At 42.7% G+C, this 20,578-nt stretch overlaps 1 protein-coding gene across 1 annotated transcript in view; it reads left to right on the forward strand.

Annotated features, from left to right (window-relative positions):
- Positions 1 to 20,578, forward strand: part of PDHX (pyruvate dehydrogenase complex component X) — a 71,007-nt gene that overhangs the window by 790 nt on the left and 49,639 nt on the right. The window contains exon 2 of the mRNA XM_036763899.1: positions 11,367 to 11,447. Coding sequence (XP_036619794.1) covers positions 11,367 to 11,447 — 81 coding nt within the window. The remainder of the gene's footprint in view (positions 1 to 11,366; positions 11,448 to 20,578) is intronic.

The following is a 20,578-nucleotide window of genomic DNA, read 5'->3' on the forward strand; positions in this document are numbered from 1 at the left end:
TGTCGTCATCATCATCATCCAACGTTCCTGTTTAAGGAAAAAGCAGAAAACCTACTGTTGTTAGTGCTATTACTGTTACTACGCAACACCCCAGTTTAAGGGAAGGAAAAAAAAACAATCCTTAATTTTGAAGATATATGCAATCCAGCAAGAGAAATGCCTCTCCTCTCCTGTTCAGTCTTTCTCTTCCATCCAGAAGTGAGCAGCGTGCTCCAGCAGAGCTCCTCTAGAACCAGTGCCAATGTCCAGCCAAGCATGTGTGCCAGGGCGCCTGGTAAATATTTCATGTGTCAGTAGGGTATAAATGTAGGCAGAGAAGGACAGGACACGAAAAAGATGGAAGGGGACAGGGATGGTGGAGAAGGTGTGGGAGTGAAGGATGGCAGGCCTGGGCATTTCCTCGAAGCGCATGTTCTGGGAAGAGCCGGCTGAAAAGAGCAGGGGGAGAGAAGGTCGTAGAAGTGGGTAGCCAGGACCTTCCAGGGTGAGAAGGCATGGAGGGGGGAGGGGCAGAGAAGAGTGAAGGGTGGTCGGCCTGGGCATCTCCCCAGAATGGGGTGATGGGCTGTCTAGAGAGTCAAAGCTGTTGCTGGAAGGCCTTTTCGCACTTTCTCGGGATACTGAAGAAGTTCCTCTTAGGAGCGGTGTAGCTTCTTTACTGGGCTTCTTGTAGAACCATGTAGCTACATCCTGTCTGTCCTTGGCTCCTGATGTGGATATTGCCACACGATGATGAGGGGTTGGGGGCAGGGAAGGTGTTAAGACACTGATGGATAGCGGAAGAACAGTTCCAAAAATTCTTCTGATTCTGCTCACTTCAGCCTGCATCAGTCCATGCGAGGCTTCCCAGGTTTCTCTGAAACTGACTCTTCCTTTCTTATAGCACAGTAGTATTTCATAATTTGACCATTCTCCAATTGATGAAGACTTCCCTGCTCCACTGGCTCCTTATTACTTGCAGAAGCAAATACAGACTCCTCTTTGTGTCATTTTAAAGACCTTCACATCTGGTACCAACCTACTTTTCAGCCTTTGTTATACAGTACACCTTTTGTGTGTGTGCACACACACACCTCAAACACCTTAGTTACCTTGTATGTCTTTTGCATTAGAGTCTCAACTTCTCTCCCCAGAAGTTTTTTGAACCATAGAACTGTCGTGAGGCAATCAGGGTTAAGTGACTTGCCCGGGGTCACACAGCTACTCAGTGTCAAGTGTCTGTATTTGAACTCAGGTCCTCCTGACTCCAGGGCTGGTGCTCTATCTACTGTGCCACCTAGCTGCCCCTCTTTAGCATTTTAAGGCTCACAAAGGACTGTCTTCTCAGCAGCGCATAGGAGGCTGTTGGGGCACTGGACAGAGAGCTGGCCTCAAGACTGACACATCTCAGCTTTTGGTGCACACTGTGGTGCCCGGGTGTGTCATTTAAACTTTTAGGGCCTCAGGTAACTCTAACCTGAAGTTTCAGAACAGGTGCTGATCTGCATTGGTGGCAGAGGTTCACTTGTAGGGAGTCCCTACACCAATAACATGCTAGATCTGCACCACATTTCTTTCTTTTTTTTTTTTTTTGGCACATTGTTTTCTACAGGATGTGTAAGCTCCTTGGGAACTGAGGGAGAGGGGGAGGAGGCTTTTGTTGCCCCTCTTTGTAGCTCCAGTATGAAACCCAGGGCATGGCATCTTGTAGACTTTTAATAGATGCTTGTTGAATTGAACAACCCTGTGGCTGAGTAGGATAATCTCTCCATTTTACCAGTGAGTAAACTGCAGCACAGAAAAACTTGGGGATTACATAGTTAATAGGTGTCAGAGTCAAGATTCAAACACTGGCCTCCTGAGTCCCAGGCCAGCAGTCTTAAACAGTAAAATCTAATAGAAACTTAACTTTGGAGTTAATATCTTTGGGGTTATGGTACATCTGCAAGACTATATTTCATTTTATGAGTAGGTGATATGTAATGGGGGGAAGGGAGCCAGAAGTTAATGGGTAATTGTTATTATTATAAATGTAACCTGCTCTTTTTACTTTGGTGTTTTGAAACAGGGTGATTGGGAAATGTAACCAGTTGGTCAGATAAGGATAGGTGCAGCTGCCACATTCATGGATCTGTTGGTCACTCTTAAGTCTCTCAGCCTTCTAACCCTCTCTACTGCCTCTGTATGAAGGGGCTCAGTTTAATCAACCTGCACCATTTGTTGGTAGATGGAGCTAATGGATGGATTCTGGTGTTTCTCTGTAACTCCCAGAGAGGCTGTCCTTGAACATAGGATTCAGTAAAGGACACATGTGCCTCAGCTGTGCTGTTTGTCTGACTCATAAAGGGGGTGTTTTTATTCTTTTAAGATGTTCTCAAACTACCCTAGATTCTGAGGAATGAGGACCAGGCTTGGGATTTCATTGCCACAGGAATGAGAAGAGCCTTTTTCCCAGGGAGGTCGGCACTTTGGCCACTTCAGAGAGCAGTTTCTATGGAGCACCCGTGGTTATTAACTTCCTGAAATCATTTACCTTTTAACATGCTTACTTCCCAGCTTTAGTAGCCTGGTAGGATGTTTGCTTGCCTCATTTCAGGATTTGAGGTTATGAATAACACCAGAGCTAGCACTCACACAGTACTTTACGGTTTGCAGAGCGCTTTACAGATTTATCTAGTTTGATCCTCACAGCAACCCTGGGAGAGAGGTGCCATTATTATCATCCCCATTTTGCAGGTGACGAGACTGTGGTGGGCAGAGGTTTAGTGACTTGTCCAGGGTCATACAGTTAGTGTCTGAGGTCAGATTGGAACTCAGGTTTTCCTGACTCCTGGCCTGAATTTAGACTGTAAAGCCCTTGAGGTCAGGGACTGTCTTTGCCTCAGTTTATAACCCCATCACCTAAGCACAGTGTCTGACATGTTGTAAGCACATAATAAATGTCCTTTTGACTGACTGAAGGGACGTTTTTTTCTTCTCTCTCTCTCAGAATGTGGTGACCAAGATCAGGCCTGATTCTCTGTGGAAATCTCTGTTGGGTTATGACTTCAGTTCCTTCTCTGTTTTCTGGAACAGTTCTGGGCCCATAGCAGGCTCCATTCTTTGTTTTGCCCAATGAAATGATGCCCATTATGCTGGTGGCCGGCCCTATGGGACTGCTTCCCCCATCCCTGGCTCCCCCCCGCTTTGGAGCCTCCCCTGTGTTTCTGTCCATCCTTTGGTGTGTGGGGGAGGAGCTTAGAGCCGTTTGTCTCTGATTTTCTTTGTCCCTGTCCTGGCTGGTGCATCTCTGGAGCCCTGTACCCAAGGGTCTGGTGAGGAGCCGGGAGCTCAGAGCTCTGAGGCCTGGCACAGCAGTTGGCTAGCTTTGTCCCTGGGAGCCCACAGCCTTTCTTGGCAGCCCATTTTGACCCTGCCTCAGATTTCCTTTTCTCTTTTAATTGTCATGCTTTATCTTTTTCTGCATGGCTCATACTTCTCAATAAGCACCACTGCCCCCTTGCAAGGGATCAAAAGACCCATAGCACAGGGCCTTGCACACAGTAGGTACTTCAGAAATGGTTATTCCCTTCCCGTCCCTTCATAGTACAACCCTTCAGAGAAACAAGAAAGCATGACACGGTAATCCACTGACTGTGTCTGACAACATAGGTGTCCTTTTGCCACCTCTCTTCTCCTCCTCCTCTACGTGTTCTGTTCTTTCAGGAATGTTGTTCTTCCATCACATTTCTTGGTCCTTTGGGGGGAAAGACATACTACTAATAATGCTGATTTGTGTCGTGCTTTAAGGTTTGCAAAGTGCTTTACGGATACCTCATTTTATTCTCACAGCAGCCCGGGGAGGGGAGGTGCTATTATTCCCATTTTATGAATGGGGAAACTGAGGCAGAGGTTCAGTGAGTTGCCTAAGTGCTTGCGTAGATAGTATTTGTTTGAGTTCTGATTTGAACTCGGGTCTCCCTGAGTCTAGGCCCAGCACTCTAGGCACTGCACTGCCTGGTTGCTTCTCAGATATTCCTCGTCTGACATCCTCAACTGCTTCTAAGAATACATGTGAAGAATTATTTCAACAAGGAGGTTCTGTAGGCACCATATTATGGTTGACATTTGGCTGTAGAATTTTATATTGGAGTTTCTTGACTTTTAAGGATATGGTTTGGTGGGTAATAATCATGTTATTGCAAAAGGATATTGAGTCAGGACAACTTTGGGAGGGGACATTCCTATATATGCAGTCAAATCTATGGGAACATTCCTGCTTCTCATGAGAACAAAATGTGAACCAGAAGTTGTGCAATCTTTATCCTAGAACTCCTTAGGCTGTACTTTAATTGAGTGGATCAAGTGTTTTGAGGAAAGGAGGCTACTTTTCATGCTAGTGTGAGCCTTACCAAGTGTAGGTGGAATTCGTTACTGGGACATCTCATCCCACTCAGATTTAAATTGCTTGGACTTGAGTATTAATACACGTACACACATACACATAATTTTGAGTACTCTATACACGTATGAATAAATAGACACATGCACCATTTAGTCAGCCAAAGAAATTTAATATTGGATTATGTAGCCATCTCAGCCCTCATTTCCTCTGTTTAATCATGACTTTAGAGCTGGAAGAGGCTTTACGGGTGAGGCCGGTGACTGAATTGGCAGATGTACACAGCTAAGTGTGAGGCAGAATTAAGCCCTGGTCATCCTGACTCCAGGTGCAGTGATCTGCCCACCCCACATGGCCTCTTAGTGGCTGCAGAGAAAGGTGTCTTCTTGTTTTCTCAACATCTGCATAATTGTTCAGTTTCTACATTTCTGGAGAATCCACTGCTGACTCAGGATTAGATTATTGGTTATCAGAAGATACCCATCTTTGTGGATTGGAATCTAGAAGATCTTGCTTTAGATACTGCCTGACCGAGCTGTAAGGCTGGGTGTGCCCCAGGCTTCTCCCTTGGTTATCTGCCATGGACCCTTCCCCTGCATGGAGGGTATGCCGTGGGTCTGCAAGCCTGGACTTTGAATCCTGGCTCAGATCCTGGTCCGGCCACTGAAGCTCTCAGCCTTAGTTTCCTCATCTGTAAAAAGGTCATCATAATAGTTCCTACTTCACAGAGATGAGAGGATTAGATCAAATAATATATGTAAAATACCTTCGCACATTAAAGCACTATATCAATGTTAGCTAGTATGGTGAGGAAAGCCCAGATTTTTATCATCAGCCAATATTTATTGACAAAAGACTAAGCTCTAGGCAGCTTTTGGGACACAGAATAGCAGTGACTCCCTCTTGGTAGTAAAGGAAATCACTACCTCCTTCCCCCTGCTTTGCTGCCCCGTCCCTTCTCCCCTGCCTTCCCTGTCCCAGTGCCCAGCAGCGTTTTGCCCAAGGCCTTGTCTCCAACCCTTCACTATTTCAAAGCACTGAAATTGTAGTTTGTTTAGCTCTCGATTGCTTTTGGTGTATTGCTTCTCCAGTGGTGTAGATTGGGAGGGGCTCCGGGTGTCAGAAATAGATGCTCCCATCCAGCTCTGGACACTTGTTGGCAGGATGGCCTTGACTAGGTCGCTTCTCTTTGCTTCAGTCTCTCATCCTTAAAGTGGTTTGGTCGAACTGAGATTTTCAGGTTTTCTTTCAACTCAGAAATGCTCTAATTCTATTCTGTAGGATTGATGTGGAATTGGCAACTAGTTTCAGTCCCACTCAAGAAACATGCATGATAGATAGCCATCCTTTATTCTATATCTGAGGCCTTTGAACTTCAGAAAAAGGCTTTTGCAGTAATACTCTTAAGTCAAACTATCAGTGGATTCTTATTTGGTACATGAAAGCCCTGAGTACTACTTTAAAACAATTCATTGAACAGAGAAGACTTACATTAAAACAAGTACATAAACTGTTGTTTTCTCTAGAGGTTAACCATTTGCCTTAGTTACTTTCCTCAAGAGCTCACTTTTTTAAGTATTAAAGATCTCTGCTCTTAAAGTGTTGATTTAAAAATTTCCATTTACTTCTGCTTTTTTTCAACCAACCTGCAGATGGCAGAAGTGGTTTATTTTTACTGTTTTAACAATTCAGTTTTATTTAATGTGTATTTGTGTTGAAGGTAGGTGATTAAATGAGCTGCATCTCCCCCATAATGATTATAGAAGATGCAAGTTAATGGTAAGATGGGGAGCTAAGCTGAAAAAGCTTGGTGATTCACTTCTGCATTGGTCTGTCTTCATTTCATGGTTCTTGTGTTCTTGGATTATAGTCGAGAAACTAAGACTTAAGCATGAAACACAAGCAGTACCATATGTCAACCTCTGAATTTCCTTAATTACATCAGTCAGAGTAATGAAGCTTAGATCTGCTTCCTATTAACTGCAAAGTAGTTTGTTTTGTATTTGTACTTTAACAGGATGTTAATATAGGAATCTTTTTTGGTCTTGAAACCTTTTAGTATCATTGTGATTAAGCACTAGCCTTAGAAATTTGATACAGCCTTTAGGCCTGGAATGTTAATTGTCTGGGGGGCACAGAAATCCATTTTAGGGAAAATGAAATTTGGGTGTTTTATTTGAAGCTGACTAGAAACTCTTGCTCTAGAAATTCACAAATAGTTTTTGGAAAAAATGCAGGAAATATCCCCAAGAGCTGTTGTAAAGCTCCATTCAGCCTCCTGACTTATGGCCTGTATTCGTAGTATTGTGGCAGATGAAACAACAGCATAGACCCAGTAAAGAGACTTCATTTGTTACCTGTCGTACACAGCCTTCTGTCGAAGAGCACAAAAGATGGCTTTGGCAGCTCCACTGGCTTTCATCTCTTCACTATTGAACCTATATTAGTGACGGCAATGGTTTTCTTTATGCATGAGGTACTGCACACCAAAACTAGGTAGGTTTTTTATATATGTGTGTGTGTGTGTATACATATATGTGTATATGTGTACACACATACATACATACACACAGACACACATGTACATGTATGTCTACACACATATGTATAATAAAGGATATTTTTTGAGCATCTTCTGATTGTCAGTTCAATCTCTCTTGTTGGCTATGCGTAAAAGGAGCTAAACACTTAAAGAGATGGTGAAATTCTTAGGTTCTGCTCCAGCCCCATGGCTAGATTATATGTATGGATTATAATTGAAACAATACCCAGTACCACTGGGAGGGAGAAACCACATCTCCCCCCACCCCCCCCCCCCAAGTTTGAACAAGGACAGTTAGTAGAAGATGTAATTGGTGACAGTTAAGCAGGAAAGAGTTAAAATACTGCTTAATAGAGTAGAGAAAGGGGACCAAATTTTATTTTGAATAATGAAACCAAATAATGTTGGGTATTAGTTAAACTCTAGGGAAGCCTGAAAAATTCATCTCTTCTGAATATGGTTTAGTGCACTGCTAAAGAAGAGAAATTAATAGTGTATGTTGCACTTTGACTAAATGCTAGTACTAGGATTACATAATTTTCATATTAGGAGAACACATTTTGGACAAAGAATTTTGTATAATCAGCCAGTTGAAAAAATAAATGAGTTGATATGAGAGGCCTACTGTAGTTAACAGATTACTTATTACCTGCCACTATAATTCTGAGATATAGTTCTTAAGAGGCATTAGGCAGATGTGTTTTCTCTAGGCAATTTTACTAACTATAAAAAAACTCCTATCAGAAGGAAGTCTTTCCAATTCTTCGCTTTGAATTCTGTCACTGCAGTTTAAAGAGAGGACAATGATGGTCTATTATGGGATTTAAAATTTTCATTGCTGGTGAATTCAGAGAAGCAATTTCAATTCATCCATGAAGGATGGTCACATGAGGAATGGTTATGCTCTTTTTTATTAAATAAAAATGAAAATTATTTGGGATTGACAAATGGTTAAATTGGAAGTCGTATACTCAGCAGTAGTAAATTAAAGGTCTGGATATAGTTCTCAATATCAGCAGTAATGGGAATAGGAAAGTCTCAGGTGAAAGAGAGTGTTATGGAGACAGAAACATTTAGCATAAGTTGTCATAGCAGGTGAAACAAAATTATGAAAATAGTTGAGAGACTATGTGTTGAGGGTATCAGCTTTGAACATATTTGGCATAAACTGGAATGCAGATGTGATAGCTACAGCCTTAGCTGAAAAAAATCTACCAGAATTTGGAGTCTTGTGACCTAGATTTTAACTCTGACTGCCCTTTCTCAGGTGAGAGGCTTGGTCTAGACCTGGAGCTCTCCTTAGGCCCCTTTTAATGAATTGTCACTCCTGTCTCACTCCCTTGCCTGTGTGCTGCAGGCTCCCAACTTTTCTTCTCTTTCTTTGTATCTAGCTCCCGTCTTTCCTGAACTGTAGGTACTCAAACTCTCCACATCCAAAACAGAATTGGTTTTCTTTCTCCCCAAACCCCTCCTTTCCCTAATGTCCCCATTTTTGGTAAAGATTTTCTTCTGTTCTGTTCCTAGTCACCTAGGTCTGAAACCTCCCTCTTCTTCAGCTAATTCCCCCTTGCTCAGCCCTCCCATCCCACCAATTGTGAAACCTTGTCAGCTCTCCTACCACGATGATGTGTCTCCTGTATTTTTCCTGGTTTCACCATCAGTGCCACTATCAGTGTTCAGACCCTCTTCATTTCTTGCTCGGACAGTTGTAGTAGCTTCCTGATTGTTCTGTCTGCCTCCCACTGCTTAAGCTTGGGGCTGATGGTGTTCAAGAAGCTCAGCAGTTCCCTGTTGACTCAAGGACAAAGCTTCTTTGTTCTCTGGCTCCAGCCAGTCTTTTTTTAGGATGCTGAACATTACTTTCCTTCATTCACTTACAAGTTATAAGCAGCCTGGCGTGCTTGCTGTTTCCTGTGTGTGGCATCTCATTCCCATCTCTGTGCCCTTGCATAGGATGTCCTCCATGCCTGGAATGTACCCCTTCCGCAGCTCTGCCTTATCACCTTCCTACCCCTCTTTCTTCAAAGGGCAGCTCAGGTACTGCCTCCCACAGGTAGGGAACAGATCTCCATTTCTCCACCCACCCCGACACCTGGCTGCTAGTCCTCTCCACCCCCCAGACTGCTTGGTGTTTATTTTGTGTTCAATTTTCTAGGTTGATCCTCACATACCCACCAGCCTCACTATACACACTCTTCCCCCAATATAATGGAAGCCCCTCAAGGGCAGTGGGAGCAGGCAGTGTGGTACCATGGGAAGGTCAGTTGGTTTAGAGTGGAGGACCCACTTTCTAATCCTTGTTGGACCTTTTGTTAGGCCCTTAAGCTCTCTGATCTTTGGTTTTCTTATCTGTAAATCGAAATGTTTGGACAGAATGAAGTGAATGACTAAAAATTCACTTATTAAGCACTTTAGCAATGTGCTGGGCCTCGTACTAAGCATTGAGGATCCATACCCAGGTGAACCAGGCAGCCCTGCTCTTCAGGAGCTTCCGTTTCAGCAGAGGAAGGCCGTACCTCTAGGGGGACAAGAGTAGGCAGGGTGGGTGATATGGGTGGGAAACAGATGGTGGGCCTGGAATGCTTAAGAATCCTCTTGGCTGGCTCTCTGCACCTTAGGGAGAGCAGTATCCTTTGGCTGTTTTGTTTGTGTTCTTGCATCCCTGGTGCCATAATAGACACTTAATAAATGATGGTCGAATAAAGGTTGGTAATTGACAGTTCCTATGAGAATTGGTTCTTCAAAAATGGCTGCCTGCCCTGCTGCTCGTGGCCTCCTTGTCCATTCTTTATTTGTGATGTTAATGACATGAGTGGCCATGGAATAAGCACTCCCTCAGGCAGGAAGGAAAGATTTCTGAAATGGGGACAGAGAGATTGTGTTGTAAGGTGGTTGAGGGGGGCACTGGGAATATTTGCATGCTGTGGAAGAGTGGTTGGACTTAGGGGTGAAGAAAAGGTACCCACTTGATCCATATCTGCAAGGAAACCTAGGATCATAGCATCATAGAAGTAGGGCTGGAGGCAACCTTGGAGGTCAGCAAGATCGGCCATCTGATTTTACAGGTGGGGAAACTGAGGACCCCGAAAGTTTTAATGACTTTTACCATATAATAAGTAGTATGTGGTATGGCCAGGATTTTGCTGTGAAACATTTGTTTTTAGCTCATCAGACTCATAACTCATTGTGTTCTAGCACTTTCAGGTCGCTGAGTGCTTTCTTCAGAGCAGCCTTGTTACCTAAGCATCGTGCCCATGTTATCCCTGTTTTACAGATGATTAAACTCAGCTAACAGAAATTAAGGCATTTACGCAAGGCCATCCAGCTCATCAGACCAGAGTGAGCTCCACACAACTATACTGAACATGTGTGTATATGTATGTGTGTGTATGTATATATATAAAATGTATATATACACACACATAAAATGTAGGACTCAGTATATAACTCGGTTTCTAGTTTTGTTTTGTCACAGACTTTGGATTACCCAAGCGAGTAATAAAATAACAATACTTTTGGTGTCCTGCTGGTTGGTTTTTTTTTTAAAGTATAGCATATTCAACACTTGGTCATTCTATGAGAAATTTTAAGTTCCAGATTAAAATCAGTGGGGAGAAAATTTTCCTTCTCCTAGTGAATCGGTCCATAGTTAGTCTATCACTTTGTATCCCTGGGACAGACAGTCTAGAAAGGCACAAGTGGGCCCAAAATTAAACCAAAGAAGGAGAGCAGGGTAGATTACCTGTCGGGAATTTACAGTTTCCCAGATTCCCCGTTGATGTTCCTGGAAATAGGAACATAGTTGGTCTGAGCAGGATGCAGCATATGAAAAATGATGAATTTTAAGACATCATCATGAGGGAAATGTATGATAGGAGAAGAAGAAGAGTTGGTCATGTCTCAAGGGGGAACGATAAGAGATCGGCAGCCCTGGTACTCCTCAGATGTCCTTGTCATTTCAGGAGAAATTGAGGAAGGTCCCCATGGAGGTGGGTCCTTTTCATTGGTATAGAGAGCAGCTCCCTCTCCTCATGAGGATCTTGCCTGCTCCTCAGCGTAGAGTTTGAGAGAGATGCCTGAGCACTTAGGGGTTAAGTGACTTACCCACTGTTGTTCAGCCAGTACGTGTCAGGCAGGACTTTAACCCAGGTTTTCCTCACTTTTAAGCCTCTTTGTCTACTATACTTCTTCCTATATACTATTCGCTTCAAAATTAAACACCTGTTATGACTATGACACTGTGCTTTTGAAGCATCTGAAGAATTTTTATGTTTCTGTGCTATTTACTGTTGTCTGGATGTGATTGAGAGTTGTCTTCAACTTCTTCCCCCTCTAGAATTGTGAGAGCCTCTTTCTCAACTAAATCTTTAACTTCAGATGGGGGGAATTGTATATGAATTTGAATCTAAGTCTTAGGATGTATATACACATTTAATTACTAATCTTTTCTATTTTTTATTTCAGTTGATCCTATAAAAATTTTAATGCCTTCCTTGTCTCCTACGATGGAAGAAGGAAACGTTGTGAAATGGTTGAAAAAGGAAGGTAAGTGCCATGTCCGTGTGTGTGCGTGTGTATTCATTTTGGATTTTTTTTGTTTATGATTAGTTTCAGTTATGGTTGCTGTAAACTGATGTAAATTGAGTTACTTGGTCAGCTTATAAAAAAAACCAAGTAAAAAATTTCCTGTCTCGTTTCACTCTTTTTTTCTTGAATAGAAAAATGATATCCTCATAAAACCATGATTCTATTTTTAGACTTTGATTTTAGTTATTAGTTTCCTGATATAAAAGATAACTCCCAGTCTCATTTTTTCTTTTGACCCTATCCTTCATGCTGTAACATTTATATTCAACAGTAAGCATTTATTCTGTGCAGGGCACTAGCTAAGTGTCTGAGATACAAAGACAGTAAGGAAAAACGATTTCTTCTCAAGGAATTGACATTCTAATTGCATGTTGACTGCCTGACTACCAGGAAGGTACAAAGTGTACCAAAGTGAGTAACTAGAATAATAAAAATCACTTCAAAAGAGAGAGAGAATTAACAGAAGAGGTCATGGAAGGATCTTCTGGGAGACAGCCCTGGAGCTGTGCTTGGCGGGAAGGGCAGGAGGGAGCGCTGGCACCAAAGGCACTGAGGTGGCAGAGGGAGTATTGCATATGGAAACACAGCATTCAGGAAAGGGGACTGTATAGGAAATGAGACTGGAAAGGTAGGTGGCAAGCACCTTCAAATACTTTGAGTCAGCATTCATTAAGCACTGAGAATACAAGGATTAAAAAGAAATGGTTCCTGTCCTCAAGGAGGGCTAGCAGGATAGTGGTGTTCTCAAAAGACAAAAGGAAGTTTAGAGGATGAAAAGGAAAAAAACAGAGAAATCTGGGAAGACTTTTGTGACTTGATAGAAAGGGAAGTGAGCAGAAGCTGGATAACTATTCATACAATGACCATAACATTCACATAGCCACCACTTTTTTCTTTTTTAAAAAATTAAATTTGAAAAAAATAGTTTCAGTTCTGATTTCTTTTCCTTTTACTGGCACTGCCTGTACCCATTGAGAAGGCCAGAAATATGATAGTCATTAAACATATGAAGTCAACAAAACATATTTCTACATTAGCTATGATGCTAAAGGGAAAAAAGGCAAGAAAAATAAGAAAGTGGAAGAAAATATGCTTCAATCTACACTCAGTTCATCAGTTCTTTCTGTGGAGGTGGAGAGCAATTTTCACTTTGAGTACTTCAAAACTGTCTGAGATCATTGGCTCGATCACTGTTGATTATACTTAACATGATGCTGTTATTGTGTACAGTGATCCTCTGGTTCTACTCACTTCACTTTGCAACAGTTCATTTAAGTCTTTGCAGGTTTCTCTGAAACCGTCCTGCTCGTCATTTCTTAGAGCACAATAGTATTTCCATCACAGTCCTATACTACAACTTGTTTATCTGTTCCCTAATTGATGGGCATCCCTTCAATGTCCAATTCTTTGCCACCACAAAAAGAGCTGCTATAAATATTTTTGTACATGTATATCTTTTTCCTTAAACCTCTTTGGAAACAGACCTAGTAGTGGTGTTGCTGGGTCAGAGGGTGTGCACAGTGCAGTAGCCCTTTGGGTGTGGCTCCAAAATGTTCTCTGGAATGGTTGGAGCAGTTCACAACTTTAATTTTTCCAACATTTATCATCTTTCTTTTCTGTCATCTTAGCGAGTCGGATAGGTGTGAGGTTCAAGCCCTCATCATCCTCTCCTAGACTGTTGCTTTGACTTCATATTTGGTCTCCTTGCCTCAGCCTCTTTCTGCTTCACTGCATCTTCTATTTGGTTTCCAACATAATTTTCTATAAGTGAAGGTGTGACTGCTTTACTCCTTTGCTCCATAAACTCCAGTGGCTGTAGGACCAAATGGACCACAGGATCACATAGAAACTGCTTTATTTGACTTTTAAAATCCTTCCTGTCAACCCACAAAATAGCAGAGGGAAGCAGGGCTCCAGCCCAGAAAGCCTGGATGGTCTCTGGGTAAGGTCTGTCGCACGGAGCTGGGAGTGGAGCAGAGCAGAGCCCACCATGGGCTGTGCCCGGACCAACTGGACTGGGAGCTAGGTGGAATATGCCCTAGCGCCCTGAATCAGTGAGCTGTGGCAGGTACCAGACTTCTCAACCTACAAACACCAAAGACAACAGAGAAGGTTAGTGGGAAAAGCTTCAGGGACAGAGTGAAAGGAGTTTGAGGTTGGGCCACTGCCCCAGAGGGCAGCAGAGGTGGTGCAGCTCTGAGGACAGAACTACAGCTGCAGTTACTTCCAGCCCCAGGCCCACCTGGTGGGAGGAATTAAGTGGCGGATCGGAGCAGGAGTGCAGAGCCTGCTTAAGATCTGAGTCGTAGTCCGGGTTGGTGGTTCTTGGGGAGGAGGAGTGCTGGTGTGGCAGAGCTTGCTGTGTAGAAAAAGCTCTGAAGACGACAATGCAGCCCCTCAAGGTTGGGACAAAGTACTCTATACTCTACAAGCAGTCATACCCTAACGAAAAACTCAAGGGTCAAGTAGGTGGTTGGGAACATGGTCCGGCAGTGAAAATGGACTCAGATTCAGACTCAGACTTTGGAATCTTTCTTTGGTGACAAAGAAGACCAAAACATACAGTCAGAAGAAGTCAGCCTAAGCCTCCAAGAAAAATATGAACTGGTCTCAGGCCATGAAAGAGCTAAAAAAGGATTTGGAAAAGCAAGTTAGAGAAGTAGAGGAAAAATTGGGCAGAGAAGTGAGAGTGATATGAGAAAACCATGAAAAACAAGTCAATGACTTGCTAAAGGAGACCCCAAAAAATACTGAAGAAAATAAGACCTTAAAAAATAGACTAAGTCAAATGGCAAAAGAGCTCCAAAAAGCCAATGAGGAGAAGAATGCCTTGAAAGACAGAATTAGCCAAATGGAAAAGGAGGTCCAAAAGACCACTGAAGAAAATACTACCTTAAAAATGAGATTGGAGCAAGTGGAAGCTAGTGACTTGTGAGAACTCAAGATATTATAAAACAGAACCAAAGGAATGAAAAAAATGGAAGACAGTGTGAAATATCTCACTGAAAAAACCACTGACCTGGAAAACAGATCCAGGAGAGATAATTTAAAAATTATTGGACTACCTGAAAGCCATGATCAAAAAAAGCCTAGATATCATCTTTTAAGAAATTATCAAGGAGAACTGCCCTGATATTCTAGAGCCACAGGGTAAAATAGAAATTGAAAGAATCCACCTATCACCTCCTCAAAAAGATCCCAAAAAGAAAACTCCTAGGAACATTGTCGCCAAATTCCGGAGCTCCCAGATCAAGGAGAAAATATTGTAAGCAGCCAGGAAGAAACAATTTGAGTATTGTGGAAACACAATCAGGATAACCCAAGATCTAGCAGCTTCTATATTAAGGAATCGAAGGGCTTGGAATATGATATTCCAGAGGTCAGTGGAGCTAGGATTAAAACCAAGAATCACCTACCCAGCAAAACGGAGTATCATGCTCCAAGGCAAAATGTGAATTTTCAATAAAATAGAGGACTTTCAAGCTTTCTCAATGAAAAGACCAGAGCTGAATAGAAAATTTGACTTTCAAACACGAGAATCAAGAGAAGCATAAAAAGGTAAACAAGAAAGAGAAATCACAAGGGATTTACTAAAGTTGAACTGTTTTGTTTACATTCCTACTTGGAAAGATGATATGTATAATTCATGAGACCCTAGTATTCGAGTAGCTGAAGGGAAAATATATATATATGGACAGAGGGCACAGGGTGAGTTGAATATGAAGGGATGATATCTAAAAAGAAAGTCAAATTAAGGGATGAGAGAGGAATATATTGAGAGAGGGAGAAAGGGAGAGATAGAATGGGGTAAATTACCTTGCATAAAAGTGGCAAGAAAAAGCAGTTCTGTAGGAAGGGAAGAGGGGGTAGGTGAGGGGGAATGAGTGAATCTTGCTCTCATGGGATTTGACCTGAGGAGGGAAGATCATACACACTGAATTGGTTATCTTACCCCACAGGAAAGAAGGAGGAAGGAGATAAAAAAGGGGGGATGATGGAAGGGAGGGCAGATAGGGGGAGGAGGTAATCAAAAATAAACGCTTTCGAAAAGGGACAGGGTCGAGGGAGAAATTTGGATAAAGGGGGATAGGATAGGAAGGAGCAAAATATAGTTAGCCTTTCACAACATGAGTATTGTGGAAGGGTTTTACATAATGATACACATGTGGCCTATGTTGAATTGCTTGCCTTCTTAGGGTGGGTGGTCGGGGAGGAAAGAGGGGAGAGAATTTGGAACTCAAAGTTTTAAAAGCAGATGCTCAAAAACAAAGTTTTTGCATGCAGCTAGGAAACAAGATATATAGGGGATGGGGCATAGAAATCTATCTTGCCCTACAAGAAAGGAAGGGAAAAGGGGATGGGGGGATTGGGGTGACAGAAGGGAGGGCTGACTGGGGAACGGGGCAACCAGAATATATGCCATCTTGGAGTGGGGGGGAGGGTAGAAATGGGGAGAAAATTTGTAATCCAAACTCTTTTGAAAATTAATGCTGAACAATAAAAAATGTTAAATAAATAACTACAAAAAAACAAAACCCCTTCCTCTCCTCTGTGGACTGGCCTCTCTGCTCCATCTCCCAGATCTTGATACGGTGGCTGTTGCCTGGGTCTGGAATGCATTCCCTTATCACTATTTCAGTGCTTTTGACAGCTAGGGGTTGCCACAGTGCCTGGAGGCAGACACTACTAGCTGGGTGACTCTGGGCAAGTCACTTCACTTCTTTTTGCCCCAGTTTCTCTATCTGCAGAATAGGAATAATAGCAGCACCTACCTCCCAGGATTGTTGTGAGGAGCAGATAAGATAATATTGTAAGACGCTTAGCGTAGTGCCTGGCACATAGTCAATGCTTTGTCAATGTTAGGTATTATTTATTATTCTTGTTATTGCTACCTCATAGAGTCACTGCTCAACTCCTTCCTCTTCAGCTCAAGCATCACCTTTGACGTTAATACTTTCCTGGTTCCCCTTTTCTCCAGTTGCCAGTGCCTTCCCTCCCTCCCTACTTTGTATGTTTATGCGTTGATTTGTTCTCTCTCTCCAATGCACATGTACAAATTGCCTTTCTAAATTTTAGAGCAGAGGCTCTTAATTGGGGGGGATGAGCTTGGTTTTTCCCTAATATTTCAATAGCTGTATTTTAACATGTTTGATTTCCTGTATAATCCTAAGTACTTTATGTCATGCATTTTAAACCTCATTCTGAGGAGCACAATGGCCCTGGCACATTGCCCAAGGGTTCCGTGACAACGATAGAGCCCTTGTTTTAGAGCCTCAGGTTCTTGAGGGCAGGGATTGTTTTGTCTCCACCTTTTTTTTTTATCCTCTTCCTTAGCAGTTGCCTCACAAACCCTTGCTGGTTGAGTGTGCCCAGAGATCACCATCGGCAGCATCACAAGGGTGCTGGTTGTTGAGGCAGATGACCTTCCCTTCCCCCGAGTCTGCAAAACTGCTGTCTGTCGTCACATCTTTTGAAGAGCAGCCTTGGAGGCTCCCTCCTGGTGGGGTGGGGCTTCCACTGATCCAGGCTGTGAACCTCAAGCAGCTGAGTGACTGGCTCTTAGGGGCCGTTAGGCTGTCGTGAGTTTGTGTCTAAGAAAGTTTCACCTTCATACATAATATACTCTCCCAGACTCTATTTCTAGATTTCTCTTTTCTGATGAATTATAGAGCTTGGGTTATTTCTGCATTAGATGTGCTGGCCTGGTATTATTCTCAGTTCTCAAGTCATAGTTCAATCACAGAACAGTCTTTTAGGGATAATTATAAGAAGATTAATTTCACCAAATTTCCAAGCCTAATTAGACATGGCCAGAGAAGATTCCTCGGACTCACATTTGTCTCCTTTTGCCCCCTGTCACTTGATAAGTCATTCATATGTATGAGAACATGGGGAATATTAAAAAGAATTTATAGATTTATCACCTCCCCAGGCAGTGTGATATAATGGAAAGGCTGGTGGCTGGTTTGTTGTAGGGAAGAAACGAGATCACCTCCTAACTGCTGCTCACCACTGCCTGTGCCCTTGGGCAGTGTTTCCTCACCTGGGAAATAAGGCCCAGGTGATCTCCAAAGCCTCTTCCAGTTCCAAATCCTGTGGTACTTCAAGAATCCCGGTCCATTTTCACATATGAAGTGTGCTGTTTGGTCTTAATTTGGAGGTTTTACAGATATCTTAATAGCCGATAATTTCTTCTAAATGTTGCCCTTAAAAAGCCTCATCTTTTGTAAGGCAGTGCCACCTGGTAGAAGTTTTGCTGATAGCCTAGAGCAGTGGTAATCCCTTTTCCCTGTTGGAGTCATGCTTTTAGGCCCACTTGAAGGATGATGTTACTTCGTGGATTTATTGTTTACACAGTGGGTTTTTTTTGGGGGGAGGGGTGGTGTTCCTTAGGGTGGGGATTATATTGATACCTAAAAATATATATACATACTTCATGTCAATACATATAAATATATAAAACATGCACATAAACATATATGCTCGTTTATGCACGCATGCATTCATTTTAGTTCAGACATTTATTAAGTGCATATGATATGTGTTGAAAGTATATGTTTTTACATGTTCAGGGTTTTCTAAATCCATAGTAAATTAGAATGTGGTATGGTAGTGGTGGTGGCGTTTAGTCTTTTCAGTTGCGTCTGACTCTCCGTGACCCATTTGGGGTTTTCTTGGCAGAGATACTGGAAGTGGTTTTGCCATTTCCTTCTCCAGCTCATTTTACAGATGAGTGACTTGTTCAGGGTCACCCAGCTAGTAAGTGACTGAGGCCAGATTTGAACTCAGGGAAATGAGTCTTCCTGCCTCTGTGCGTGGTGCTCTGTGTACTCTGGCGCTCCCTAGCTGCCCTTAGCGGGGTATGATGGACTAACAGTTAAGCCTGGTCTCCATCCTGGCCGTGGGACTCATTAGCCGTACCACAAAAGGTGAGTGAGTCTCTTCCCCTTTGTCTCCTCTCTTAAATGAGAAGCAGTTGAGATTATCTCATGTCTTTTTAGTAAGAAATTTTGTTTCTCAAGTAACGATGATTAATAATAGTAATAGCTAGAGTTTGTGTAGCACTTTAAGGTATGCCAAATACTTTACAGCTCTCTCACTCCCACGGCAGTCTGGTGAGGTGAAGAAGCTGAGGCAAACAGGGTGAAGTGACTTGCCCAGGGTCACGCAGGATTTGAATTTTCCTTTTCTGACTCCGAATCCAGGGCTATGCACCCTGCGCCACCTGGCTGTCTCTAAAATGAGATGATAGCTGTCTGTTTTCTTTGTAAAGACTAGGTATAGATCTTTGAGTCGCAGGCATTATGCTCACAGGCGAATTTTGCCGTATTTTGATAACCATATCGAATAGTAATTTCACTGCCATGTTGAGCAGAACAAGTGGGCATTGGAAGGTCAATGAAGAAATACTTTGTAGGTTGTCAATTGTGCCTTTTGCCAACAAAACTCCAAATGGGCTCGCAAAGAGTTGGACACACCTGAAAACGACCGAACAGCCGAAGATCGTGCTGCAGTTTTGAATTGTCCTGAGACTTAAATCACGTGTTCCATATCTTTGAGGTTTCAGAGCGGCAGAAGTGCTTCCTCAGGATAATCTTGTACTGCATTTAAAAGCGGCCACATTCGTCCCCTGGTCTTATGTGATGGCTTTTACTGCTGCCTTATATGAAGTGCTTTTAGTTTTACAGGAAAAAATGACATCACAATGTTCGTTCTGTTGATGGGTTTTTATTTTATTTTTCCTGATTTCTAATGACAGTTCATTTCTCCAAGATGGAGCATATGAGGATACGTCATGTGGCATATCCTGACCTCCTTGTTATTGACAGAAGAATGTGGACAGTTGTCAATTTAGACACCCCGTTGACAAATTCAGGAGGGATAAATGTCTGTAGCAGTTTGATGACACCTTCTTGGCTTTGGTTCTTCTTCTGTGATGTACCTCATGCTTTTTGGTTTTGTATTTTTAAGAAATTATCATTTTAGTGGGGATAATATTCTCAGTGACCATTACATATATGGCTCTAATAATTGTGGATTGCTATGATCTCCGAAGAATCAAGGTTGCGGATGACCCGGAGGAGAAGTTTTTAACCTCATTTGTGTTCTGGCCCTCATGGGCAGTGTGGGGAAGCCTATGGATGGACCCATGCTCAGAATCATATTTAAAATACATAAAATAGATTATGTTTATATATAGTTATCAGAACTCCCTGGGGAAGAACCTCCGACCTAAAGGATGGTGAAAAGAGGCGTGGTAGGTTTGTGGGTTGGTAGGCTGCACCACGGACAGTTTGACTAGACGAGGAAGTGGGCCAGTCACGTGAGAAGACACGGCAAGAGCCCAAGTGTACGCTTGTGTCTGTGAAATATTAAAGTAACTAGGTGGTGCGGCGAATAGAACACTGGCCCTGGAGTCAGGAGGACCTGAGTGCAAATCCAGCCTCCGACGCTTGACACTTACTAGCTGTGTGACCTTGGGCAAGTCACTTAACCCCAATTGCCTTGCCTTCCCCCCTTCCCCTCCCCAAAAGAAATATTAAAGTAACTGAATAAGGCATCTCGTCTTTCTTGGGGAGATCCTCTCGGGAGACTAGAAGGACGTGTACATTAATCAGACTAGGGGAGAAGGCATGGGCTGCTTGTCATCTATTTATGTGAAAGAAGTTCCCTTTTTGATGACAGTGAAGTATTCGTTTGAGTGTAGATTATTTTTAATCTGTATTAGAAGAGTTTAAGCTCTTTATAAAAAGTGACACAAGAGGCAGCAATACCCAGTGAATGGAGAGGGGGACTCTGAGTTCAAGTTTGGCCTCCTGCTTAGTGGCAGCGATCCCCTCAAGTTAATCGGCTTCCCAGGGCCCCCGGCATGTGTCGATGAGAAAGTTGAGGGTCAGTGTGATCTGCTTGATGAAGTGGGAGTTTCCTAACCTGCAGTTTTCTGTGCCAGTAAAGTTACAGGGCCCGTGCAAAAAGAAAAGTAGCTCAGCTTCGCTTGGATACTAGGATTTGTATGCCTATATTTCCTTCTTTGTTGGAGAAGGTGGTTATGCTTTGCATTGAATTATTGAGATTTTTAAAAAGGATGG

This window comes from Trichosurus vulpecula, chromosome 6, assembly GCF_011100635.1.
Source record: "Trichosurus vulpecula isolate mTriVul1 chromosome 6, mTriVul1.pri, whole genome shotgun sequence".
Classification (NCBI taxonomy): domain Eukaryota; kingdom Metazoa; phylum Chordata; class Mammalia; order Diprotodontia; family Phalangeridae; genus Trichosurus; species Trichosurus vulpecula.